The 27,635-nt window shown below is 48.7% G+C and overlaps 1 protein-coding gene across 1 annotated transcript in view; it reads right to left on the bottom strand.

Moving 5' to 3' along the window:
- Positions 1–27,635, bottom strand: part of UTP20 (UTP20 small subunit processome component) — an 88,388-nt gene that overhangs the window by 1,938 nt on the left and 58,815 nt on the right. Inside the window, exons 38-60 of the mRNA XM_064155017.1 lie at positions 25,587–25,724; positions 23,762–23,901; positions 23,198–23,277; positions 21,663–21,937; positions 20,856–20,995; positions 19,095–19,251; positions 18,178–18,276; positions 16,860–17,027; positions 15,898–16,064; positions 15,280–15,421; positions 13,694–13,810; positions 12,377–12,547; positions 9,546–9,674; positions 8,877–8,987; positions 7,861–7,940; positions 7,135–7,204; positions 5,946–6,128; positions 4,213–4,344; positions 3,372–3,504; positions 2,145–2,344; positions 1,769–1,840; positions 958–1,218; positions 156–282 (exon numbers count right to left, since the gene is read on the bottom strand). Of these exons, the coding sequence (XP_064011087.1) occupies positions 156–282; positions 958–1,218; positions 1,769–1,840; positions 2,145–2,344; positions 3,372–3,504; positions 4,213–4,344; positions 5,946–6,128; positions 7,135–7,204; positions 7,861–7,940; positions 8,877–8,987; positions 9,546–9,674; positions 12,377–12,547; positions 13,694–13,810; positions 15,280–15,421; positions 15,898–16,064; positions 16,860–17,027; positions 18,178–18,276; positions 19,095–19,251; positions 20,856–20,995; positions 21,663–21,937; positions 23,198–23,277; positions 23,762–23,901; positions 25,587–25,724 (3,292 nt within the window). The remainder of the gene's footprint in view (positions 1–155; positions 283–957; positions 1,219–1,768; positions 1,841–2,144; positions 2,345–3,371; positions 3,505–4,212; positions 4,345–5,945; positions 6,129–7,134; positions 7,205–7,860; positions 7,941–8,876; positions 8,988–9,545; positions 9,675–12,376; positions 12,548–13,693; positions 13,811–15,279; positions 15,422–15,897; positions 16,065–16,859; positions 17,028–18,177; positions 18,277–19,094; positions 19,252–20,855; positions 20,996–21,662; positions 21,938–23,197; positions 23,278–23,761; positions 23,902–25,586; positions 25,725–27,635) is intronic.

Genomic DNA, 27,635 nt, shown 5'->3' with positions numbered 1-27,635 from the left:
CTCTCCTTGTTTTGGTTAGACTGCAAGTAGGTGAAATTCACTGATTGTGGCATCTAAGCCTCAAAGACAAAAGGAATGACAGGGAGGTGGTGGTTGTGCTGAGGCAGGGCTCTGCCACTTTCCTCTTTGCTGGTCTCTGTGAGGGAATCACTTACCTTGCTCCGCGTAGTTGCTGTTCAGCTCTCTGTACAGAGGGGTGAGGATTGTTGGAAGGTATGGCCCGATCCTGTCGTTCCCCAGATCCACTGAGATTGCTCCCAGGAACTTAAAGATGCAGCTTCTCTGAAAATGAGGGTGTGGGACATGAGGTAAGGAAGGTTGGAAGGAAACTGATATACTGAACTACTGCAAGAGTGCTGTGCATCACCACTCAACACAGGAGCTGCTGTTTGAGACACCAGAGTCAGAAGCTCACTGCAGTTACTAGCTCTTAACATAAGCCAAGCACAGCCTTTGGGTGAGTCCACAAGCCCAAGGGATCTGCACATGTGTGAGCTGTGACTCCTCTGGGTTGGCAGCTGTTAACACTTTGAACAGGAATGTTCTCACTGCCCTGTTCTCAAGCAGCTGAAGGAAGACATTAAAGCCCCTCCAAGGTTGCACCACAGCACTAGGAAAGAACCACAGCAGTTTCCTGGACACTCTCCCACACCCCAACCTTCTCCTAGCATGTGACCCCACAAAGCCATTCCCCTGCCTGCACAAACCCAACACTCTCAGGCCCACAAAGACTCTGCTCTCTCCTCTTTAGCTCTCTGTCTTTGGCTTGTCTACCCTTCCACCAGACAGCCAAAGGGCTGGAAGCATCGACAAGGAGAAGCAGACCAGCACAAGCTTTTGCTGGGAATCCTGAACTGAAATGCTTGTTTGACACCTGCTAATCTTCACTTCAACACCAGCTGGAAGCAAGCAGCCTGTGGCAATGCCCCCCACACCAGTATCAGTTTGCACTCTTACCTTTAAAGAGATCCTAGGGGAATATGCTGCTTCCCGCTTTGCCAGGAGCGACAGCTTCTTCATCAGCCACAGCAGCGTGGCTGGCTGGCCCTTCTCTTCTGTCTCCTCTCCTTGAGCAGAAACAGCCTTTTCTTCCTCATCTTCTGAGCCCTCCTGCTCTTCTGCTTCACAGCTGCCCTCTCCTTCTGCCTCTTGACCTCCTCCTGAGGCAGGTGCTAGCAAGTAAAGGACTTTTGCCACAAAAAGCAAATTCTTTATGACCTGAGTGTGAACACAGAGTAGTCAGTCACTGAGGGACTGGGACTTCCTAGTCTGGAGAAGAGAAGACTGAGAGAAGATTTAATAATTATTTATAAACATCTGAAAGCTGGGAGTCAGGAGTGGGGGACAGGCTCTGCTCACTGCTCCCTGGCATAGGACAAGGAGCAATGGGTGGAAGTTGCAGCACAAGAGGCTCCACCTCAACACAAGAGGGAACTTCTTTACTGTAAGGGTCCCAGAGCACGGGCACAGGCTGCCCAGAGAGGTTGTGGAGTCTTCTTCTCTGGAGATTTTCAAGGCCTCACTGGATGTGTTCCTCTGTGATCTGTGCTAGATTGTGCAGTCCTGCTCTGGCAGGGGGGTTGGACTAGATGATCCCCTTGGGTCCCTTCCAACCCCTAATATCCTGTGATCCTGTGATGCCCTCAGCACAGAGCAACTGGCCCTACACTGTGTACTTGCCCCAAGCCACAGAAGCCACCAGTGCTGCTGTTCTGATTGGACATAACACCCCCTCATGGGCCAGCTCCAGACCTTCTCCTGCTCTCACCTGCTCTCCCAGAGACAGGTCCAGGAACTTGGACTGCAGCTGATGGCAGAAGGCAAATGCAAGTTCCTTCATCTGGGGAGAGAAATAAGGAGAAGGAAATTATTCCCTGAAAGGGAGTAGCAGCACAAACCACAGGCACCAAAGGCAGCTCCCAGAGGAGGCCAAGGAATTGGCTCAGCACAGCTGCTGCCTTTGTGCTGCTGAGAATAAGATCCCCAAAAGCCCCCTCTCAGCAACAGAGACATTTCCAAAGCTGTGATTAAGCAGCAGGCAGACAACTAAAGGAGAAATGCTTGTGCCAGACTACGACACCGTTATGATGTCCCAGCCAGGGAAGGAGCACGAGCAGCAGAAGGGGCAGCATGGACATCATTACCTTCTTGTCCAGTTCAGCAGTCAGGAAGGCTGTGGATGCTGACACCTTTGCTGATGACTGTTTCTTCTTCCCTGCCTTTCTTTCCTTCCACATCTTGACAAGATCTTCTGGCTTGTAAGATGCAAACAACAAGCCAAAGATCTCAGTAGCTGTCAGCCAGACCCAGCTGTGAGGATACCACAGGTGAGACTGGACATGACCTGGGGAAAAAAAAACCCACCTTTCAGCCTAGGAGCTGGTTCACTGAGACCAGGAAAAGAACCAAGTCTCCCTAGGAATGACCACAGCACATGCTGCAATAAAAAGGTGGAGGAAATTAAACTCTGCTCAACTGCTCAGACATAATCAAAACCTTCTTAGCAGCTCTACCCAGCCAAAGCAGGCAGCAGCACCTCCAGGCAGCCACATATCCCCACAGTGACCAGGTGTTCTCAAATGCACCTCCAAATATCAAGCCACTGTTAGAAAGTGATGAGAACTAAGGCTCAGGAGAGCTGTCCCTGTTGCAGATGGTCAGCTCGAACCCTGGGATGGGATGGGATGGGATAGAAGGTGAGGATGCTTCAGAGAGGAGATGCAGTTTCCCTCTTGTCTTGCCTCTGCCCAAGCTGCACACCCCTAAGCAACCCAGGATTTACAAAAGTTATCTCCTATCTCACTAAAGGCACCTGGCAGGCTGAACTCTTAGAAGCCATTAACCAGCCAGATCCAGGCCTTCCAACAATGAAGCAACTAAAAACAAGGCACTGAAAGGCCAATCTGACAGCCTGACATTGTACAATGACACTCAGAGGCAAAGAAACTGCTCACATCAAACAACCTCTGGGCCATAGCCTCCTGGAGGAACACAGCACTTGCAGCACTGCTACCAAGTGTCATTGCTTGCTTGCTCATAGGCATGAGTTCATCAAGTCAAACTCATCTTTCCAGGAGAAGAGAATGTTTTCATCCAAGAGGATGTAACTATGGTCAGACATGCAACAGTTTGCAACTATTTGCTCTCGGGGTAAAATAAAATCCTTCCCAGCAGCTGAGCCAGAGAATGCTTTGTTTTCATCAACCATGTAACCTTTTCCATTAACATCTTCTCTCTCACTGCCCAGTCACTGCTGCATATTAGCACTTTGCAGCAGGCCAATCTTGTACAGCAAAGCTCAGGTGTGAAAAAGCACATGGGACACAGAGAATCTTTCTCATTACACAGCTGCACTCATTCTTGATACTCACCCCAGATACTGCTCACCACATCATTGCTCCTGGTTAACTGAATCAAGTTGCAGTCTGTGATTAGCTTTGTTACCAGCACAAGAAAGCTGAAGAGCAGCCTGTCTGCTGCCTTCTCCTCTTCCTCTTCAGTTATCTAATAAAATCAGCAAGTTGAGACAGATGCTTAAGAGAACTCAAAGAGAGTGCTTCTTTACCCACCTCCATCAGTTTCAGATCAACTCTGGGAAGGCTGTACCCAACTCCCAAAACAGAGGAGAGAAGCAGCTTCACCATTTCCTCCAGAGACTGAACCTCTGCAGAAAACAATCAGGAGGCTGAAGCACCTCTCCTGTGAGGACAAGCTGAGGCAGATGGGCTTGTTCAGCCTGGAGAAGAGAAGGCTCCAGGGAGACCTAATAGCAGCCTTCCACTATGTGAGGTGGCCTACAAGACGGCTGCAGGGGGCCTGTGGTGATATGCAAAGTGCAGTGGTTTGAAGCAGAGAAGATCAAGTGTAGTGTAGTGTAGTGTAGTATCTATGATTTAGATTGCATGTTAGGAGCAAGGTCTTCACCTTCCACCCACAGAGATCTCAGCAGAGGCCAGGGCAAGGAGCAAAGTCAGCTGGCAGCACAGTATGGCTGCAGGCTCCAGCTAGGTGGCTTTGCAAGTCCCTTTGCCTTCCTGTGGTACGTGACAAATTTGGGCTAACTGCCAAAAAGAAGCTTTTAGGTCAGTGAGGTCCTCTTCAGGGCAAATGTGTTTGCTATTTGCTCAGTAGCTCCAACAGTTAAACCTCTCCCACACTTCTTCCTTTTCTCCCCACCCTCTTAATTCCCCCCAGGTGGGAAGAACTACTCACATCTTCAAACTTAGCTGGGTTGATTTCTTTGTCAATGAAGGTGAGGACAGCTGGCAGGCGCCGCTCAAACATCACTCCCTCCACTTCAACAAACAAACCGCAGGCCTGGGCAGCCAACCTCCTGTGTGAGCTCTGCCAACACAATTTGTCACAGCCCTTGTTACCTCTTGAGCATTCAATCCTGCAGCTCCCACGTGCAGGAGCTGCTAGCAACATCCCTCCCACCTCCCTACTTGCGACTGCAGCATCTTATGAGCAGCTTGTTTAAAGAGTGCTATGGACAATGAGAGATGCTGCCAGCTAGGTTCAGAAGTGCCTGCAGTAGAAGTTATCTCCAGAAACACATCCCAAAACTGAATGCAAAAAGGCCTCTCCCAGCTCAGTTTACAGCTGCAAGGCTCTGGGGGCTACTCTGCTCTCTGTGAGCTCGCAGGGAGCTCACAGCTATTAACCAGAACTGAAAGTAGTCTTGTGGCCAGTTCTGGGCTCTGCAGTTCGAAAGGGACAGGGAACTGCTGGAAAGAGTCCAACAGAGGGCCATGAGCATGCTGAGGGGACTGGAGTGTCTCTCTTATGAGGAGAGGCTGGGAGATCTGGGGCTGTTTGGTCAGCAGAAGAGAAGGCTGAGAGGGGATCTTATCAATGCTTATCAACATCTAAAAGGTGGAGGTCGTGAGAATGGGGCCGGGCTCCTTTCAAATGTACTCAGTGATAGCACAAGGGGCATGAGGCACAAACTGGAACACAGGAGGTTTCACTTCAACTGAAGGAGAAACTGTGAGGGTGCTGGAGCACTGGAACAGGCTTGCCAGATAGGTTGTGGAATCCTCTGGAGACTCAAATGGACATGGATGTGTTCCTGTGCAACCAGATCTGGACATGCCTGTGTTAGGGAGATAGCCCAGATGATCTCTGGAGACCCCTTCCAACCCCTGCTGCTCTGTGATTCTATGAAAAGGGATTTCTCCATTAGTGCAGAGGGACAGAACCTGAGCCCAGTTAGAGAATTACTAAACACCCAGGCACCCAGTACAAACTGGGAGGTCTGTAAGATCAGGTTTGCCACCTTCCAGCTGCCAGTAACAGAAATAAGCAAGGCTAAAGACAGCACAAAAATCAATTACTGGGATCAGGAAGATCTCAAGGAATTTGCTCAAACCTTTAACCTGAACAAAGACTACACTTAGTGAAATACCTGACCTCAAAGAGGAACTGGCAGAGAGCAGTGGGAAGTCTGAAGGCTGCTGATCTACAGCACCAGCAGCTCCCTACACCTGTGCAGCTTTACGAAGCTATACCACTGAGAAATGCTACAGCTTCTTACTAGGATCAGAGAATGGAAGGGACCTCAAAAGCTCATCCAGTCCAACTCCCCTGCCAGAGCAGGATCATCTATACCAAATCATACAGGAATGTGTCCAGGCAGGTTTTGAATACTTCCAGAGAGGGAGACTGCACAACTGCCCCCGGGCAGCCTGTTCCAGTGTTCTGTCACTCTCACAGAGAAAAAATTACTCCTCATGCTTAAATGAAATGCCTCAGGAAGAGCCAACAAGAGCTATGGCACTGAGCACAGCTTTAAAGAGCTTTTATTCTAAGCTGAGTCTTGTTCACACTCCTTTCCTCAAACTACTAAGTCAGGTACAACTGAAACTCATGAATCCAGCAGACCTGTTACCAGCAATCTCTCACTTGCCCTCATCTCAGCCTCCAAAGAGAGAAAAGAACAATACCTTTGTGCTGTGAAACCACTGTGTGACCAGGGAAAACATCAGATCTTGTTTTTCAGTGCTTATCTTGCTGAGGAGAGATTTACAGGCCAAAGCTGCCATCTTTTTACATCTGGCAGAGTCATCATTTATCATCATCATACAAAGGGAGAGGAAGAAGAGCCCACAGTATTTATGGCGGAGGACCTAGAAAGAAACAACCATGAGCCAAACACAGACCCCCCAGATGCTGTGGGGAGAAGAGAGGTATTTGTTGCACCACAAACAGGAACAACCTCAGCCCTGTGCAGGTTCTGTGTCAAGCCAAGCTGAACTGAAAGGGATGATCCAGCTGTGGGAGCAGGCAAAGCAGCCCCAGCCCTGCTCTGACTTGCTAATAATGTGCTCGTGGGACAGCAATGTGGGTGTCAAACCCTGAAGGGCACTTTCATGTGCAGCTGTCACTGAAACAGGCTGCAGCAATCAGCACTGCAGCAATCAGCCCAAAGGTCCTTCCCTCAAAGACAGAGCTCTTTGCCACTTACAGAGTTGCCAGGACCCAAAATGAGACAACTAAATCTAACCAGGCAGTGGTGGAGCACAGCTTACTGTGCAGAAATCCACTTCTTCCTCCAAATTCTTGCTTGACTGCACTTGTCTCAGTCTCCTGAATGCTCAGTCAAGCCCCAGCTGCAGACCTTCAAGGCAGCTTAGCATTTTGTGTATGTTATCCTCCACAGATGCAGGCTTACCTTTTAGCTTTCATATTGATCTACCCCCACTGCCTCCTGTCAGGCCAGCAAAACAGCTATGGTACATCACAGAGCTCTTCAGTCAGCAGCATCTCTCACAATTGTAAAGGAGCCACCACAGTGAGAACACTCCAGACTCCACTTTCTACTCATGCCCCATTTCCTGAGCTGCTTGTATTTCTTCCTGGCATAAATCACTACCAAATTTATCCAAACTCCAGCTGACAGAGCTTTGTTTTACTTGCAGTCTGGGCATAGTAGATAAAGAATACTGCAGGCTTTCCAGTCTATCACTTCTCTTCTGGAGCAAAGCCAGGTTCTTTGCAGACAAGTGAGTGTTCTGCTTATGGTAAGAGATCACAGGAACTACCAAGTGCTTCCAAAATAAACTGTTCTGAAAACTCTGTTAACTGCAAGCTGCAGCAGCTGCTGATGCTTGAACACCACGGGGTGCTTGGTACCTGTGGGAACATGTCCAGGAGGTAGGCAATCATCTCCAGTGCAGATTCCCTTCCAGTTTCATACTCATATCTGTGAGGAAAGGATTCACAGTTAGGGCTGGGTTCACACTCTGCAAGGCTGCTAACAACCTCCAAGAAGCACACCCTGACAGGGGTCTCTCTACAACAGCTACCAGATCTAGTCTGATACACAGAAGAGAAGCAAGAGGCCAATCAGCTCCACCTCCCTCAGAACAGGCATAGAGGGATAAAACAGGCAAAAAAGGGCTCAGGCCAACTTGAGTTAGCACAGCACTTCTGCTGTGCTGCTGGGGAACATGGCAAACTGTCTCCTTAAGCAAGGGAGGGGCCATGCTTAGAAGGAGGTTTCAGGCACACTGCTCCTGCTGAATAGCTGCAGTTCATCTCAGCTTTATCCTGCCTGGATTTTCCAGTTCACTTGCCTCCCCACCAGTGGAGATAGTAAACCACTAAGCAAACAACAGAACCTTTGCTCACAAAGAGACAAAAGAACCATAAACCCAGCTGTGAAATAGGGAAGAGAAAAAAGGACTAGCTTTATCAAACAGCTAGTCTCACCATCTGAAACACCTTCTCAGAGACAACCAAGACTTCAACCACACCTTCTGCCCCTCTTCAGCAGCCCTTTGGCACACAACGTGGCCACCAAAGCCATATTTGAGCAACAAGGTCCTGTTCTGACAGATATCAAGGCTATAAACTCACTCCAGTTGTGCAAGTAGAAAATCCAAATTGGGTTTCAGCTTGACACCAAGGGGGTAGTCCAGAATATACTTCAAGTAAATCTGGGAAAAAAAAAAAACCACAACAAAACAACAAAAGGAGTTACAAGAAGCACTCAGAAAAGCTTGTTAAAAGGTTGTGAAGAAAATGCAGTGATGGAGCAGCAAGCCTAAGGGAATCATCCCTTTCAACTCATGCCTGTGTAACAGGGGGCCAACAACTGCTCTCAAGCTCTATGCCCAGAACATTATCTGCAGGCACCTGACAACTTTAGAGTACTTCTGTGATTTGTGTAGGCTTCCCTTAAAAGATTTTGTATCCTTCCAAATTCATCCTGTCACTATGGAAATGCTCTGTTTGGTTATGCACAGCTCCTGCTGCATCTGTACCCCAATGCCTCAAAGAAGCAGCCAGTTCTGCCATTTGGTTGCTTCTGGGAAGGAGTAGTGGGAAGCAACCATGGATCTGTGGCAAGTTCTCTTCTGCTAAGACTCAGAAAAGGGCAAAGCTCTTAACAACCTAGGCCTTTAGGAGGAAGTTCTTCCCAGAGAGAGTGATTTCCCATTGGAATGGGCTGCCCAGGGAGGTGGTGGAGGCATTGTCCCTGGAGGTCTTCAAGAGAAGATTTCATGAGGCACTTAGTGCCATGGTCTGGTTGACTGGCTAGGGCTGGGGGATAGGTTGGACTGGATGATCTTGGAGGTCTCTTCCAACCTGGTTGATTCTATGATTCTAAAAGCCTCCAAAGGAGGGAAATGTGTCACTGCTACTGAGCAGCTCCCTGGAGGTGCACCAGGGTGAGCAGTCTGCTATGCACCAGTCACATGAACCAAAGCCAGGCAGACAACAAAGGAAACAAAGATTAGTAAGATGGGGAAATGGGGTTAGGGGTTCAGCTGCACTAAGGCACATGCCTGTGAGACCTGGGATGGCCACACCAAGCCCTCTAGCCTGTTAGACAGCAGCAAGACAGACAAGAGACTTTCTGTTCTACCAACCTGCCTGCACTGGACTCGCACTGGCTCGCTCTGGCCTGTGATGGCCAGCTGGGCAACCTTCTGCAGCACATCATCAATTTCAGGGACCATCAGCTTCCTGGACAGAATAGCCTAAAAATGTGACAGCACAGTTGGAGCCACATCATTTTGCTTGCACAGTGTGAGATGTAGTACCATAACCTGGGGACTACACTCAGCTGCAACATTAACATTGGCTTTCACATCTTCAAACACAGTCTGAGCAACTTTAAGAAAACCCACAAAACTACCAAAGAAACCAAAAAACCCCACCCCTTCCAAGCCCCTAACCAGGCAGCAAAAATCCCCCAAACCAACCCACCAAAAAGCCCCAACCAACCAAACCAAACCCAATCAGCCAACCACCCCCAACAGGGTGGCTTACAAATGTCTGTTCCTTTTGAACAGGGACTCTGGTGACCAGAGATGTCAATTCTTTAGCAGCAACATCCTCAGATCCAAACAGCTCAGATCCATGTGTATAAAACAGCCTCTCAAACAGTTTAAAGAGTACAGGTCCCATGAAACAGCTTTGCTGCTCTGCTCCCCCACAGCAGAGCTGATGTGAGGTGGTGCAGCCTTTCAGCAGGAGGCAGAGCCAGCACCGTGCCAGCGGCTTGCAGAACCCAAGCACCTGCTGCACAGAAGTACCTTGAGAAGGCCAAAGGCAGTGGCTTGGCGTGAGGAGTCATAGATGTCTTCTTCAGCAAAGCCAAGCAACACCTGGAGCTGCTTGCTCGTTATCTGGCTCTTCACGTTCTTCACCAGGATCGTTACACACTGCAAAACCAAGCAGCTGACTGTCAGTGCACACCAAGCGCTGCAAAGCACAAGCCCACAGCCAAGTCTGACTGTTTCACACAATCACAGCAGCATTCCTGTTGGAAAAGCCCCTCAGGATCACCAAGTCCAACCATTGCCCCTACTCTACAAGGTGCATCCTAAACCACATCTTCAAGCACCACATCCAAACAATGTTTAAACACACCCAGGGTTGGTGACTCAGCCACCTCCCTGGGCAGCATATTCCAGTGCCTGACCACTCTTGCTGGGAAAAAATGTTTCCTAATGTCCAGTCTAAACCTACCCTGCTGCAGTCCAAGGTCATTCCCTCTTGTTCTATCCCTATTTACCTGTGAGAAGAGATCAGCAGCAGCCTCTCCACAACGCCCTTTCAGGTAGCTGTAGACAGTGAGGAGGTCTCCTCAGTCTCCTCTCCATCAGACTAACCATCCCCAGCTCCTTCAGTCTCTCTTTAGGAGATTTATTCCCCAGGCCCTTCCCCAGCTTCCCTGCCCTCCTCTGCACTGGCTCCAGCACCTCCATATCCCTTTTGTAAGAATAGTTGTGTCTGTTTCAAGCCATGACACCACAGAAATCCTCTATTAAGAGCCTGCCCTTGTGATGAGGTGCCCAAAAGGGAACTCAATACACGAGGTGTGGCCTCACCAGAGCCAAGCCCAAGGGGACAATCACCTCCCTGCTCCTGCTGGACACAGCCAGGATACCATTGGCTTTCTTTGCCACCTGGGCACACTGCTGGCTCATATTGAGTTGTTTGTCTGTTACAGCCCCCAGATCCCTTTCTGCCAGACAGCTTTCCAGCCACACTGCCCCAAGCCTGGAGCATTGCTTGAGGCTGTTGTGGCCCAAGTGCAGGCCCTGGCATTTGGCCTCATTGAAGCTCATACCACTGCCACTGACCCATCCATTCAGTCTATTCACAAGTCACTCTGTTTATCCCACTCAGGTTTGGAAAGACAAACCACTGCTCTGGAAGGTGCAGCTAACACTGCTATCACCACATTTTGGTTTCAGCTGGCAATTTTGAGGCAAAACATGAACATAAGCAAATACACAAATTAAGAGTAGTCCTTGAAATAGGTGGGGCTGCTCACAAACATGAATTCACCATGATGCAGAAGCACAGCCAGGAGGAGGGAAAATTTCTTCTAGCACTGGCATGCAGCATGAATGACTCTAACTTTCCCTTATCATCATAAAGTTGTAACTGTTACAGTTTTAAGACTAATGCCTTAATTGTAAATAAAAGAGAATAAGAGAGAGTTCAGGGGGATGGAGTCTCCAAGAACATAAGAGATATCCTTATCCCCTTCCATTGCTCTGCAAACTCTCTGTGTAAACTGGAGCACAGTTGTGCTTCCCTTCTCTCCTTGGTTCTTTGTGCCCTGTCTCTCCTCCTGACCTTGATGGTTTGGCTTGCTCACTTCTGTATGGGAGATGGTAGGAAACAGTAGCAGAGATGAAAGAGAGGTAATCTGTTAGCTGGCAGCAGCCCTCTGGGCTCTGTGCCCAAGGGGGTCTGGGCTTCTGTTGGTTAGATGTATGCATATGGTGAGACCCCACCTGCAGTACTGCATCCAGTTCTGGAGCCACTATTACAAGAGGGATGTGGAGATGCTGGAGTGTGTCCAGAGGAGGGCCACTGGGGTGCTGTGAGGGCTGCAGCAGCTCTGCTATGAGGACAGACTGAAAGAGTTGGGGCTGTGCAGTCTGGAGAAGAGGAGGCTCCCAGGTGACCTTCTTGTAGCCCTGTAGTATCTGAAGGGGGCCTACAAGAAAGCTGGGGAGGAACTGTTTAGGCTCTCAGGGAGTGACAGGACTGGGGGGGATGGAGCAAAGCTGGAGGTGGGTAGGTTCAGACTGGATGTGAGGAGGAAGTTGTTCATCACGAGAGTGGTGAGAGGCTGGAATGGGTTGCCCAGGGAGGTGGTTGAGGCCCCATGGCTGGAGGTGTTTAAGGCCAGGCTGGATGAGGCTGTGGCCAGCCTGATCTAGGGTAGGGTGTCCCTGGGCATGGCAGGGGGGTTGGAACTAGATGATCCTTGTGGTGCCCTCCAACCCTGCCTGCTTCTGTGATTCTATATGTACATGTTTATTACCTTTTGTATTTGGTCTACTTTTGTAAATAATCTACTTCTCTAAATAATAATTTCATTTAACTTCCAAGTTCTGTGCAAGTGTTGCTATTTACTCCTGCTGGGGGAAATCTCAGATCCTGCATGGTGCAAAACCACCACAGTAATTAAGTCAGACACACATTTAGAAGACATCTACAGGAGACACTGCATACTGTAATTATTACTACTGTTAATTGGCCCTTTCCCCTGTCTCACTCCAGCTGGCAAGGTTTACTCCCAATGAATCTTGCTAGAAGGAAGCTATTCAAGTACAAAACTGATGCCTCTCAAAAGACATAGTCATAAGTGCTGTGAGAAAGAAAGATGTCAAATATGCCTCCATAGAAACACTTCTTCAGATTCAAGCTCTGCATTTTGGCAGGGTGACTTTCTTTAAGTTTGCCCTTGGGAAAGAATCAGCAAGGCCAAATTTCCCTTGCTGCCTTGTGATCTCCAAACTGCCTCTCTAAGGACAGCTGCATGAAGGATCAGCAGGTGGAAGAATCTCATTCGACAAAGTTAAGCCTAGAGCAGGAAATATCAGAGCTGGCTCTGACTCACCTTGAAACAGCTCACAACCAGGTGGAAATTGTGGCCTTTGGCTATTCCTGTCTTGGCAAATTCTTTCAGCAAGAGGAAAAGCTGCTTGATCAGTGACTCCAGATTCGTACTGACAGAAGGCAATGGGAACTTTAAAATCCATACCAAGGACTGCAGAGCACCAGTTATCACCTGCAGGAAAGAGCCCAAGGACAGCAGAGGGATACTGTGACACAGGCAGAACACTCTTCTCACAGTCAGGCTATGTGCAACTGTGGTAAAAGGCAATTAGCTAACAAAATCAACCTCTTTCAAACCATTCATATGGAATACAAAGAGCTTCTCAGTCCTAAAAACCACCCTCTGCCACTCCCTAATTTTATAGCTTTGATTTTACTGGGTACAGACATCAACAAAATGTTGGTTCAGCAGATGGCAGGAAATGTTTCTGAAGCAGGGGTGCCTAGGAGGCATAGAAATTGCTCTGCCAAAAGCCCAGGTCACCTGAAAGCCCTGCTCCAGGGACCTGACAGTTTATGAAGCAAGCTTGCCACTGCTGGGAAACTCGAGGTTTAGCATATTCCCTCCTAGGCTCACTCAAACCCAATGCTGCCCCCAAAAAGAGGCTGCCTGTTGTGCTAGGAATAAAGGCATCAGAGTTGGATCAAAAGAAGCCACAGTTGTGGCAACACTGTTCCCAGTCACAGGAGCTCATAAACCTCCTCACAGGTAGCCTGTGAAGCCTGTCAATCGTAGACAGCTTTGAGTTGGAAGAGACCTTTGAAAGTCATCTAGTTCAAACCCCTTGCAGTGAGCAGGAACATGTTTAACTATCTCAGGCTGCTCAGAGCCCTGTCCAACCTGACCTTGAATGTTTCCAGGAACTGGGCATCCATTAGGTGTCCTCTGAGCAACCTGTTTCAGTGTTTCACCATCTCCATACATCTGCTCTCAACTCCTTTAGCTTAAAATCATCACCCCTTGTCCTACTGCATCAGGCTCTGTTAAAAAGACTGCCCCCATCTTTCTTAGTGGGTCCCTTCATAAGCAAGGCAAGGAAGGTCTCCCCAAGTCCTTGTAGGACCATGGTCCAGGAGAGCTTTTCCATACTTGAACCTGCAGCACTAAGGGCAGAGCATTCAGCCCTCCCTCAGCTTACAATCCTCACTCCCCTTTCGGATAACATCCTCAAGTAGCATAATCTGCACATCCACAAAAGCAGGGGTGGAAACTGGATGGCTTTTCTTCTTTTTCAGATCAACTGCAAGGTGGCATTTGCAGGCAGGACTTTTCTTAGCAGAATAGATAGAACAGGCAGATTCTAGCTCAGAACTGTACCTTGACATCCATAGATTTCAGGCAGTCTATAAGCAGCTGGACAAAAGGGTCTAACATTTCCAAAGCGTGCTCCTCAGAAGAATTTACTTTGGACCTCTTCAGGCTCATGTGCAGCAACTGGCATAGAAAACACAGATGTTCATCTCAAATTCAGGCTGGGACTCACAAGTAAAGGCCCACATCATTTCAGTTTATAGCAGAACTTATGATGTATCCCATACAAACATCTGCAACAGGCTGAGCACTCTGTATCTCTCTAAGAGGCACCAAAGAAGTCATCCTCTCTGAATGGAGGCACCAAAGGAGTCCTTTCCTCTCTGAATGGAGGCACCAAAAGAGTCCTTCCCTCTCTGAATGGAGGCACCAAAGGAGTCCTTCCCTCTTTGAATGGAGGCACCAAAGGAGTCCTTCCCTCTTTGAATGGAGGCACCAAAGGAGTCCTTCCCTCTCTGAATGGAGGCACCAAAGGAGTCCTTCCCTCTCTGAATGGAGGCACCAAGGAGTCCTTCCCTCTCTGAATGGAGGCACCAAAGGAGTCCTTCCCTCTCTGAATGGAGGCACCAAGGAGTCCTTCCCTCTCTGAATGGAGGCACCAAGGAGTCCTTCCCTCTCTGAATGGAGGCACCAAAGGAGTCCTTCCCTCTTTGAATGGAGGCACCAAGGAGTCCTTCCCTCTCTGAATGGAGGCACCAAAGGAGTCCTTCCCTCTCTGAATGGAGGCACCAAAGGAGTCCTTCCCTCTCTGAATGGAGGCACCAAAGGAGTCCTTCCCTCTCTGAATGGAGGCACCAAAGGAGTCCTTCCCTCTCTGAATGGAGGCACCAAAGGAGTCCTTCCCTCTCTGAATGGAGGCACCAAAGGAGTCCTTTCCTCTCTGAATGGAGGCACCAAAAGAGTCCTTCCCTCTCTGAATGGAGGCACCAAAGGAGTCCTTCCCTCTTTGAATGGAGGCACCAAGGAGTCCTTCCCTCTCTGAATGGAGGCACCAAAGGAGTCCTTCCCTCTCTGAATGGAGGCACCAAAGGAGTCCTTCCCTCTCTGAATGGAGGCACCAAAGGAGTCCTTCCCTCTCTGAATGGAGGCACCAAGGAGTCCTTCCCTCTCTGAATGGAGGCACCAAGGAGTCCTTCCCTCTCTGAATGGAGGCACCAAAGGAGTCCTTCCCTCTCTGAATGGAGGCACCAAGGAGTCCTTCCCTCTCTGAATGGAGGCACCAAGGAGTCCTTCCCTCTCTGAATGGAGGCACCAAAGGAGTCCTTCCCTCTTTGAATGGAGGCACCAAGGAGTCCTTCCCTCTCTGAATGGAGGCACCAAAGGAGTCCTTCCCTCTCTGAATGGAGGCACCAAAGGAGTCCTTCCCTCTCTGAATGGAGGCACCAAAGGAGTCCTTTACTCTCTGAATGGAGGCACCAAAGGAGTCCTTCCCTCTCTGAATGGAGGCACCAAAGGAGTCCTTTACTCTCTGAATGGAGGCACCAAAGGAGTCCTTCCCTCTCTGAATGGAGGCACCAAAGGAGTCCTTCCCTCTCTGAATACTCTTAACGCAAATTTTGGTGGCAAACCTTTGTGTCTGAGGAGATCCTTACCCGAAGCCCTGAATCCACCAAGATGTAAGTGTTAGTCCTGCTGCTGACACGTGCTTTCTGCCCTCCTCTGGTGGGAGTGGGCTGGAGCAGCAGGCAGCTCTCTGGTTGCAGTCGAGGATCTGGAGGAGGGGCAACTTTCTTTCTGAAAAGCAGAGCGGGGCAAAGGAGAACACTCAGATTTCAACTCTCTCCCCAACCAGCTTGCTGTTGGGAGTAAAGAGAGCTGGATTGTGCTCAGCTGCAAAGTAATAAACTGACAGCACATCATTTCTCTTGCTCCTGACCCCATGAAAATGACCCCAAACCTCTGATATGGCAACTGTGAGTTTCTCCTAAACACTGTCCCTTCATCCAAACACTCAAGTGCATATACCAGCATGCACACACCCAGAGCACTTGCAAATGTAAACTCCCCTGAGTTCAGCAAGTGCTTACTCCTATTTCCAAAGCTTCTCCTTGCCCTCTGACAGCCCAAATAATGCACTACATTAAGAATGGAAGGCAAACAAAAGCAAGGGAACTCTGACACATCTGACTGGCTGTATTTAAGAGCTGCCAGTTTTGCAAGCAAACCTCCCAACCCAGAAGAGACCACCTGGATACCATCCTGGAACTCACTTGGCCTTCTCAGTGAGCAGAGGCAAGTTCTCACTGATGAGACCATGACTGAGGAGGAGGAGGGACTCTGCATTCATGTCTGAGTTGAAGATCAGCCCTGCCATGATGTGACGCAGTGCCTCGTGCACCTTGCGCACTATCTTCAAGCTTGCGGTGCTCTCCAGAACCTGCAAGGCACAACCACAAGAGCTGGGAGGGCAACAGGAGGGCAAGGATCTGCAACCTGCATTCAGAATCATGCCAAAAGCCAGAGCAATTCCCATGCCCAGAAGTTCCCAGCTCTCTGCATGAACAGCATTGCACTGCCTCAGCTCTGCCCCAACATCGCTTCCTTTCTCTTAGCACCACCAGGACACTCCACAGGTCACGAACAACTCAAGGCTCCGTTTCTGTGGGAGCTTGCCCTCTACTCAAAACATCTGCACCTCTGAGAAGGCAATTATTGCACATGGACAGAATGAATGCATTCTGGTGACAAGTCCCTCATGCACAAGTGGCCAAACCACAGAGCAGCCTTGCAGGGCTTTGGAGCTCCAGAGGAAACAAGAGCTGGCAGAGGGAGAGGGCAGGGAGAACTCCCAGTGGGATGTTTTCTCTAGCAGGGGTTGCAAACTTCGCAGAACACCTTCACAGAGAGAGTGATTGGCATTGGAATGGGCTGCCCAGGGAGGTGGTGGAGTCACCATCCCTGGAGGCATTCAGGAAAAGCCTGGATGAGGCACTTAGTGCCATGGTCTAGTTGACTGGCTAGGGCTGGGTGCTAGGTTGGACTGGACGATCTTGGAGGTCTCTTCCAACCTCGTTGATTCTATGATTCATTTTAGGAGCTGGGTGCACACTGCTTCCCAAAAGCAAAATGGGAAGGCAAGGCAGGATTATATTGGCAATTTCACAGTAGCCAGTTTTAGACCACAGATAACCAAGAGTGCTCAGAGTTAAGGACTCTGGCTGCTCTTTCTTACCTCTTTCAGTGGCAGAATAAGCTTCATCACCTGGCCCTTTCCTATGAACTTCCCAAGAATCTCATAGGAATCATAACTCTTGTTCTTGCGTGCTTCCATCACCTTGGAGACAATCCCCTTCACTTCCTTCTCTTCAGCTATGTTCCCAAACAATTCTTGGTTGAAAATCTTTGGAAATTGGGCAAGAGAAATGAGTGAGAGGAGTGGAAAAGCAAAGCCAGATTCCTCTAGCGGTGGCAGAACATTTTTTCCCACTCACAGAAAATAAAACAGTTCTCTGGGTTTCCCCTAAATCATGCCTTTGTCAACAAAACCCACCTCAAGGTGAGCACATCAGGTAAGGATGCTCTTCTCAGACCTCTCTGTGATGTTGTGATACAAGGAGTGGGAGCAAGATACCCAAATATATCCCATGTGGGTGACTTCCGAGTTCCTGGGCTCCAAGGACCACTATGCTAGATGCTGATTTGCTCAGCCAGGTACAGTACAGAGTTAGGTAACTGAGTGCAGGGCTTAGGATGCAGTGCCAGAGGTATTTTGCTACTCTACAAGGAGTCTGCTGATGCCTCAGTAGAAAACAATCCTAGAATGGCTTAACTTGGAAGGGACCTTAGAGATCATCTACTCCAACCTCCCCACCATGGGCAGGGATGGCTGCTCAAGGCCTCATCCAACCTGGCCTTGAACACCTCCGGGGATGAGGCATCCACAGCTTCCATGTGCAACCCATCCCAGAGTCTGACCATCCTTGTACTGAAGAATTTCAGTCTAAACCTCAGCTCAAACCCATTCCCTTTATCCTACTGTTATGCACCCTTACAAAAAGTCCCTCTCCAGCCTTTTTGTAGGCATCTTTCAGGTGTTGGATGGCAGCTGTAATGTCCTGCTGGAGTGTTCTCTTCTCCAGGCTGAACAACTCCAGCTCCCTCAGCCTCATAGCAGAGGTGGTCCAGCCCTTGGATCATCTTTGTAGCCCTCCTCTGCGCTTCCTCCAACATCTCTGTATCCTTCTTATGATAGTTACATCAGAACTGGAGGTAGGGCCCCACAAGAGCAGGGTAAAATGGGAGAATCCCCTCTCCTGCCACACTCTTCTCCATGAAGCCCAGGATAGGATTTGCCTTCTAGGCTGCATGAGTGCACTGCAAGCTCATAGTGAGCTTCTCATCAATTCTTCAGTGCTGCACTCAACCCATTATTTCCTTCCTTTGCAGTACTGTTTGTCACCAAGTCTAAGGCAATCTCTACAAATCCTTCTCCCAGATCCTGCCCCAGGCACTTCAGGATGCTCTTTGCTTCAATCTTGAATAGTTTTTACCTCAATCAGGATATCTATGCAGGGGTCCAAGTCACCAGCACTGAGCCTGTTAGCAAGGCCCTTCAGTAAGAGGTTCACAGTGAAGGTCAGCACATGTAGCTGGAAAAGAAGAGAGGGGATCATGTTTTCAGACTCCTACACAGACCTCCTTAAGGACACTGGAGGGGTTGACTCTGACAGCAGAGACATGGCAACTCACACGCTGCACTTGAGCTCTTATTACAGGAGAAATAATCACACCAAAAATCACTGGGAGGAGGAGAAGCCATGCACTGGCAGGAAGGGAGAGGACTCCTGTCCCTCCACGCACTGGCAGGAAGGGAGAGGACTCCTGTCCCTCCACATACTGCCAGGAGGACCAGAATCTCCTCTCTTCCCAATGCTCTCGCTGGGATTTTCAGGCTGTGCTAATTGGTGCTTTTGCTGCTGCAGCAGCCAGAAGCTGATGCTGCTCCACTGCACTGATTTACATAGAAAACTACTCCTAAGCCAAACCACTGTGGAAAGCCAAATTAATAGCTGGAATTTTGGCTGTGGATCAAGGAAACAAGACTATGCAGTCTCTGTGGCAACTCATCTCATACAAGGCTCAATCCTTGCTGGAAAGATTTCCCACTGATCTTACTGGAACCAGAAATTCATCCTTCACCTCCACACCTCAATAATTCACTGGGAAAACTGAGATGCTTTCTGCTCCTCTGCTTAGACTCGAAGTTGTTTGGGTACAGACCCTCATTTGACACTTGGCACAACCAAGACTGATATGGGCAGCAGCAGCAGCAGGATTTTAGGTGTACTATACCAAGCCATTCTAGCAATACTAAACAACTACAGTAGCAAATTCCCTTTGGCTCTCCTCATAACTCACTAAACCCTCCCAAACAAAAGAGAGCAGAAAGGGAGAAAGTCAGCATTACCTGGTAGCCATGGACAAGAGTGGACTGCATCTCTTTCAAGATGTACAGAAGGTACTGCACTCCCAACACTTCCATGATTTTAGTGAGGGTGTTGCGGGCAACGTCCCGGATTTCCTGGAACCTGTTCCTCAGAAACGTGCAGACCTTCAGCAGGATGCTGCAAACACAGACAGACAGCTGAGGCCACCCATAGACAGAGCAGACTGGTTACACTGCTAGCTGTGGAGGCAGCTTCTCGAGGCTGCTTCACAACCAGAGCTGCACTCAGAGAGAGGATTTACAGTCATGCACACACCTACTGTCCTTCAAGGCAGTTTGCTGATGGTGCTTCCTTTCTCTACACTTTTCTTTCCCCAGCTCTGCCACCCCTACCTCTGCACCTTGCTTCACAGCTCAGCTCTTGCTCAAGGATTTACTATGTTTCTTTCAAACTTAGCCTTACACAAGTCACTCTGGGACACAGTTTAATGGTCATGGTGGTCCTAGGTAGATGGTTGGACTGGATCACAGTATCACAGAACTTTAGAGGTTGGAAGGGACCTCCAGAGATCATCCAGTCCAACCTCCCTGCCAAGGCAGGATCCCCTAGGGTAGTTCACACAGGAATGCATCCAGGCAGGTTTGGAAAGTCTCCAGAGAAGGAGACTCCACAACCTCTCTGGGCAGACTGTTTCTGGGCAGCCTGTTCCAGGGCTCTGTCACCCTCACTGTAAAGGAGTTTATCCTCATGCTGAGGTGAAACCTTCTATGTTCCAATTTCCTCCTTGTCTTACTGCTGCTGACCAGCAGAAAGAGATTGGCCCCATCCACCCAACACCCACAACTCAGATACTGATAAGACATCGATCAGATCCCCTCTCAGTTTTCTCTACTCCAGACTAAACAGCCCCAGGTGTTTCAATCTCTCTCCACAGGGGAGATGCTCAAGCCCCACCTGAAGTCCCCCAGTCATCCTTGTGGCTCTCTGCTGGGATCTTCCCAGCAGTTACCTGTCTCTGTTGAACTGGGGAGCCCATGGACATAGGTGTGGTGTCAGCAGAGAAGAGTAGAGGGGGAGAAGAACCTTCCTAGACATGCTGGCATCCTACAGTTTTTTTCCAACCAAAGCAATTCTATGGTAAGTCAGATCATAGTCACAGAATCATAGAATCAACCAGGTTGGAAGAGACCTCCAGGCTCATCCAGTCCAACCCAGCACCCAGCCCTAGCCAGTCAACCAGACCATGGCACTAAGTGCCTCATCCAGGCTTTGCTTCAACACCTCCAGGGACAGCGACTCCACCACCTCCCTGGGCAGCCCATTCCAATGCCAATCACTCTCTCTGCCAACAACTTCCTCCTAACATCCAGCCTAGACCTGCCCTGGCACAGCTTGAGACTGTGTCCCCTTGTTCTGTTGCTGCTTGCTTGGGATAAGAGACCAACCCCACCTGGCTACAACCTCCTTTCAGGTAGCTGTAAGACAGTAATCAGGTCACTCCTGAGCCTCCTCTTCTCCAGGCTAAACACTCCTAGCTCCCTCAGCCTCTCCTCATAGGGTTTGTGTTCCAGGCCTTTCCCCAGCTTTGTCTTCCTTCTCTGGACAAGACAATGTTGGCACAAGGGAATGTCATTGGGCAAAGGAATGTCCAAAAACACAACTTAAGACTGCTGAGACGCCCACTTTAGATTCAGTCTTGTACTTAACCACAGCTTCAGAAAGGTGCCTGCAGCCATTCCCAGCAGAGGGTACAGCATTTAAGGAGCAATGAAGGGATTTACCTGGGCAGGTTGGCTTCCATCACCTCCTGGGGAAGACACTGCATCATCCTAACCATGGCAAAAGCTAAGGGAATCCGAACGACCTCATCATCGTTCACACCGCTGGACTTCACAAGCTTGTGCTCCTCATCTCTCTTAACCTTTTAGGAGAGAAAGACACAACACACTTGCAACATACATACACAAGTTCTGCTTTTCCTCACTGAACCCTAGAAGAGGCCCAAAAGGCAAGCTTTAGTCCCCTGTTGGCTACAGGAAAAGCCCAGGCAGGTAAAGGACAGGTGAGATGGATCCCTGTGTTTTCAAACACAGAAGCTAAGCTGGGTACCAGCAAGTGGCTGAGACCTTTCCAACAGGCTGCACAAAGTGGATTAGAATCCACCAGGTTGGAAGAGACCTCCAAGATCATCCAGCCCAACCTAGCACCCAGCCCTAGCCAGTCAACTAGACCATGGCACTGAGTGCCTCATCCAGGCTTTGCTTCAAGACCTCCAGGGACAGTGACTCCACCACCTCCCTGGGCAGCCCATTCCAATGCCAATCACTCTCTCTGAGAAGAACTTCCTCCTAACATCCAGCCTATACTTTCCCTGGCACAACTTGAGACTGTGCTTCATTTGCATGGTTCAAGCTAGCTCTCAGCAGGGAAGCAGACACCACACTCAGGCTGACCAGAGGGTCTGTCAGTAACCCCCATGAAAAAACAAAGGGTGTGAAGCCTCTCTGCATTTTCATTGGCTCTGAAGTGGCACCCAAACATGTCCAGCAGCAGCACAGCCCTGCAAAACACCAGTGCCAACTGCTCACCTTTGCAACAATACACCTGTGCAGCTTAGGCAAGATGTTGACTGTAACTGTGTCTTGAATGTGTTTGATTAGACACTCCAGCTCCTCTTTATTTCGGGGTAAGAAAGAAACAGGTTTGGTCACTTCCTTAACATCTTCAGCTGTCTCAGCTGCTTGGTCAGGTTCTGCTGGCTCCTCAGGAGGACTCTTCTCTTTCTTTTTCTCAACACTTTCTTCTTCCTCTTCCATAGCTTCTTCAGCCTCCACCACTGGCTCAAGGTCCATGGCAGCAGCTTCTGTCAAGAAACCATCACAAGCAGATGTACATACAGGAGGCCATAAAAATCAAACCCTTAAAAGGAGACATTTGTGATGGCTTTGTTCTGTACCTATCATCAGTAACAGCAAACAATCAGTAAGCATCAGAGCTGGTTTAGGGGGTTAAGAAGTTTTGGCATGCTAGTTTCAGAGAACTGCCCCTCAGGGCTAGGCTTACAGCAGAGCTCAAGTTACTGTGTACAGTTCTGGAGCCCCCAACACAAGAATCACACTGAACTGTTGGAGCGAGTCCAGGGGAGGGCCACGAAGATGATCAGAGGGCTGCAGCAGCTCTGCTATGAGGACAGGCTATGAGAGGTGGGGGTCTGCAGTCTGGAGAAGAGAAGGCTTCAAGGAGATCCAGGTGTGGCCTTCCAGTATCTGAAGTGGGCTACAGGAGGGCTGGGGAGGGACTATTTACAAGGTTTTGTAATGACAGGACGAGCAGTAATGGGTTCTAAAATGGCAGAGGGGAGATTTAAACCAGATGTTAGGAAGTTCTTTACAGAGAGGGTGGTGAAACACTGGCACAGGTTGCCCAGGGAGGCTGTGGATGCTCCCTCCCTGGAGGTGTTCAAGGCCAGGGTGGAGGAGGCCTTCAGCAACCTGTTCTAGGGGGAGGTGTCCCTGCCTATGGCTGGTGGGGTTGGAACTGGGTGATCTTTGAGGTCCTTTCCAACCTAAACCATTCTATGATTCCATGATTCTACTTTTTGGCTTAGCAAAGGTCAGTGAACCTTAGAGAGCTGCCATTCACTTAAAACACAAGGTAAAAGGTATTGACAAGCAGTTGTGAGATATCCTCCTCCTTCCTCAGAACATCCCAAAAGCCCCAATGGTGAAGAGGTCAATACATGTCACTTCTTCCAGTGAAATGGCAGGGGATGCAAAGCAAGGACATAGAGCACCCTTCCCAGGCTGCAGATAACATCAAAGACCAAACATTTCAGATGTGCCATATAGGTGGATGCAGACCCTGGAGAGCTTACTAGATCTGCATAAACCCAGCCCAAAGCTGTTTTGACTTATGGAGGCCTTGGATGGAGGAGTAATGTGGAGATGGTTCCATCTCTTCTCACTTTGTCAGCACACAGAAGGATAGTCTTCATTGCTCCTGAGGAGGTAAGTCAAACCAGCTTCCAACATGAACACTTTAAAGAGCTGGGAGTAGCTGACCTCAAGAGTAACAGACAAAAATGAGTTGCACTTTGAGCAGTTAAGAGGAACAGAAAGCTCACCTTGGTTGTCAATGGTCACAAGCTGCTTTTCAAGTGTTTCATGGTCAAAGTGAAAGGCTTCCAGCACTGTCTCTAACAAGCTGCAGGAGCAAAACATGAAGAGAGATCAGGCTTCTGTGCCAAAGGAGAGGCTGGATAGACCAGCACCTCAAAAAAAGGAAACTCCAGGCTCAATGGCACTGCAGCACAAAGAGCCTCACCCTGAAAGAGCAACCCAGGAAACAAAAATGGGTTGCTTTTCAGCTAGCTGCATTCTCTGACCTCACTCACTGTGCACCTTCACAGGCAGCGGCGCTGGCGCGATGGAGCTGTCCCACGAGGGACAGAAGCTGCTAATGCTGGGATGCACTCAGGGAGGCACAGTGTGAGAAGGCAAATGACCTTACTTCTTCATAATTGCAGGCTGCAAGGCCATACCCACTTCCACCTGCCTAAGCCCTCCTCTAATCAGCCACGTTGCATTGCACAGAAGAGGCTAAAACCCATGGGACACTCCTTAAGACACTGAATTTTGCCTTAGCAGTCTTTGGAGAAGGCTCAAGCAGCACTGCTCACAGTACTTACCTGACTCCCAGCTTCGGGCTGATCTGTCCTGTTTGCAGGACATGGATGAAATGCTTCAAATGGTACAAGTATGCAGACCATGAGAGATGTTGGCAGACAGCTCCAACTACTTCAACTGAGGCTGTTACCATATTTTCATGCTGCCCAAAAGACAGAAATTCAGCTGCTGTTAGCGTTCACCATGAACATGTGTCTAAAGCTTACTTGACTCAAAGCAACAAGAGCCAGAAGTAATGCCTGTCTAGTGGGGATGCCTGACATGCAATCCTTTTAGATCTTCTCCTGATCACCAGGAGAAGAAATCACATTTAAATATCACAGCACATCTCCTGACCTACTTCCCCCAAATACTTCTGCACATAAACATTTAACTTTCCTCATGTAACTAAATCCATGGGCTCACTTAGAATCAGAGCATTGTTTCAACTGGAAAAGACTTCTAAGATCATTGAATCCAACCTTCAAACAAAGACCACAATGGCCACTAAACCATGTCCTGAGGTACCATATGCACAGGTGTCTCAAACACCTTCAGGGATGGTGAGAAGAACTAAAACCAGTCAAGGTATCTAACCATAGCCAGATGGCAGATTGCTGGGCTATGCTGGTCATCACAGAATCATAGAATCAACCAGGCTGGAAGAGACCTCCAAGATCATCCAGGCCAAACTAGCATCCAGCCCTATCCAGTCATCTAGACCATGGCACTAAATGCCTCATCCAGTCTTTTCCTGAACACCTCCAGGGATGGTGACCCCACCACCTCCCTGGGCAGAGAATGCACATTATTAACCCATTTCTGAGCTGACATAGGAAGTATTTGTTTCTTCACCAAGGTTTCACTCAATGCAGTTTGCCTCCTCTCAGGATTGCAGTCACTCTACTGACAAGCAATCTGCAGCTGCTGATGCTGTGCCCTGCGCCTAAGCTCTGACAGTTTCAGCTGCAGAAGAGTATTTCTGACAAGAAGTGACTTAGACATTTGCTTGGTCTGCTGGAAGCAGCTCTGCTGTTCTCCTGGCAATGTGCAGGGAGCTGCAGCAGTGTGAAGCTTGCTTTTCCAAGTCACAAGGAGGAAGTCTATGCACATTGCCACTACAAGTAATTTCACTGCAGGGGCTTTCAATAACGGGTATGGTAGGTGCCTAACAGAGTGTCAGCCTTCAAACTTTAATTACAAAGCTGCTAATGACTTCAGAGCAACCTGCAGCTCCCCCAGAACTCCAAGGAAAACAGCCTTTATTCCCACTTCAATTTTACTAGACACAGCCTGCGTTCCCCACCACGCATTCTGGTGCTAAACAGTAACTAATCTCACAAGTGAACAGCAAGAGAATGTTCTGGAGGTAGAGAGGAAAAAAACAAACCACAACACTAGAAAACCCAAATCTGATTACAAAAACTACAAACAAATATAACCCCAAGTGAAAAAGAACCTAAACCAAACCAGCACTCAAGCTCCACACAGTTAAGAGATCCACCTCTCAGAAACAGGACAGGTTTAGCAGATCTAGGAAAGGGCCCAGACTGTATCTGCACAACCCCAAGTGAAAAAAAAATAAACCAAGACCAACCTCCAAACCCCAAATAGTTAACAGATCCCTTTCTGAGGAACAGGACAAGTTCAGACAATCCAGGATTTGGCCCAGACTGTATCTGCACCTTCCCTTTTCTGACACCAAAGGAAGCACAGCAGTCTTGTCTGAAAAGAGGGTCACTCACTCCACAAACCTGTCAGCCCTTTACCATGGTTAGTCTTTCAAGGAGAATGGTAGAGAAGAAAGGTGAAGATATCCAAGTGGATGCATTCAGTTTACAAGCCTACCTTGAGCATTTTGTCATCAAAAATTGCAGTAGTAGCATAAGGCATGATGTAGTTCTGCAGGGACTTGGAAGACAGCACAAGCTTTCTCTCAGTGAGCTGCTTAGCCAGTTTCCTCAGAGCTCGTGCCCTCCTGTGGATCTGAACCAAACACGAGAGAGAGTGAAGCAGGTGCTGCTTGAGGCACCACAGAATCACAGAGCACCAGAGGATGGAAGGTCCAGAGATCATCCACTCCATCCCCTGCTAAAGCAGGATCCTTTAGGGTAGTCTGCACAGCAATGCATCCAGGTTGGTTTTTTAAAGTCTCCAGAGAAGGAGACTCCACAACCTCTCTGGGCAACCTGTTCCAGGGCTCTGGCACCCTCACTGTTAAGAAGTTTCTCCTCATGTCGAAGTGAAACTTTCTATGCTCCAGTTTGCAGCTGTTGCTCCTTGTCTTATTGCTGCAACCAGCAAAAAGAGATTGGCCCCATCCACCTGACACCCACCCCTCAGATATTGATAAGACATTGATCAGATCCCTTCTCAGTCTTCTCTTCTGCAGACTAAACAGCCCCAGGGCTCTCAATCTCTCTCCATAGGGGAGATGCTCAATTCCCCCAGGCATGCTCGTGGCTCTAACACATCTATGAAGCAGCTCTGAAATGCCCTGGTTATAAGTAATGACATAAACCATATGAACATATTAGGGTCATTTCCAAGGACTGGCCATGCTCTTTTCCTTCAGTCTCTGGGCTTTTAGTAGCCTTTTGTCTCAACAGACATCCCAGTTCAGTGGATACTCCACTGGGAATACACAATCCTAAGACTGTGCCATCTTCAGGCATCAGACAAGGGACACAACATACACAACATGAGAAGGACTGATTCAAGTGCAAGGAGAAATTGTAGACTCTACATGTTTAAATAACTGCAGATATAGAAAGATTCTGACTGCATCTCTGTCAGCAGGAGGAACATTCCACTTTCATACTGCAAGAGAAACCAGGAGATCAGGTTTTGTGCTATCTTTGTATTACAAAGATCTGTGAATAAAAATCATAGAATGGCCTTGTTGGAAAAGACCTTAAGATGATTGACCCCAGCCATAGCCTAACATTTCCCTGCACACAACTGCTAGACCATGTCCCCAAAAGGTCTTTTAAACACCTCCAGGGATGGTGACTTCAGCACCAACTTGGGCAGCCTGTTCCAATGCCTGATGGCCTTTTTAGTGAAGAAATATTTCCTAATATCCAATCTAAACCTCCCCTCGTGCAACTTAAATCCATTTCCTCTCATTCTATCACTTGTTTTAAGCAAAAAGGGCTGCAGAGCCTCCCAAAAAGGCAGCAGCAGGGAATGGGCTAGAAAAACCCATGAAGATCTGTTCTTTGTCTATGTCAGAGGGATCCTCTGGTGTCCTAGTCTGAGCCTAGCTGGGATATTTTGGTGAGAAGGATTAGATGACAGGCTGTGAAAAGGAAACAATGGTGATGTCTGCTTCACTCACAGGCTTGCTGAGATGTATAAAACCATGAACATAAACATAGATAACAGAGCTGCTCTCTGGCTTTTGGGCTGCACTTCTCTCTCTCCCTAACCTGCCGCCTGTGTAACTAATCCTTCTGCTTCCTAACCCCCCCTGGCTGACCCTCCAAACTCACCTTGAACGTAAGGCAAAGTCTGGGATAAGGTAGAGGGGTGGGAAGAAGGTGAAAGGGTGGTTGAGAGCTCCTCCTGGGGACTCAGGTTTCTGGGAGGGCTGTTGTGTTTCTGTATTACCTTTTTAACTTGTACATTTCTGTCCATAGCTGTATAGAGTGTAAATCTCTGCTTGTATATTGTGCTTATCTGTGAATACAGCTTCATTCTTCAATTTCCAGCTCCTGAGTCTAGTCTGGGTGATTTTAAGTGTGGGGGTTAGGTAACACCCAAACCATCACACTGGGACACTGTTGCTAGCTGTGGGCAGGATCACACAGGTCGTAACATGGATTTGCCTGCTCAGGGTCAGGACCAATCATTTAAAGTGAAAGCACTTCTTTCAGATTAATTAGGACAAGGTAA

This window comes from Pogoniulus pusillus, chromosome 15 (genome assembly GCF_015220805.1).
Source record: "Pogoniulus pusillus isolate bPogPus1 chromosome 15, bPogPus1.pri, whole genome shotgun sequence".
Classification (NCBI taxonomy): Eukaryota; Metazoa; Chordata; class Aves; order Piciformes; family Lybiidae; genus Pogoniulus; species Pogoniulus pusillus.
This window is presented reverse-complemented; position numbering and strand designations above follow the sequence as displayed.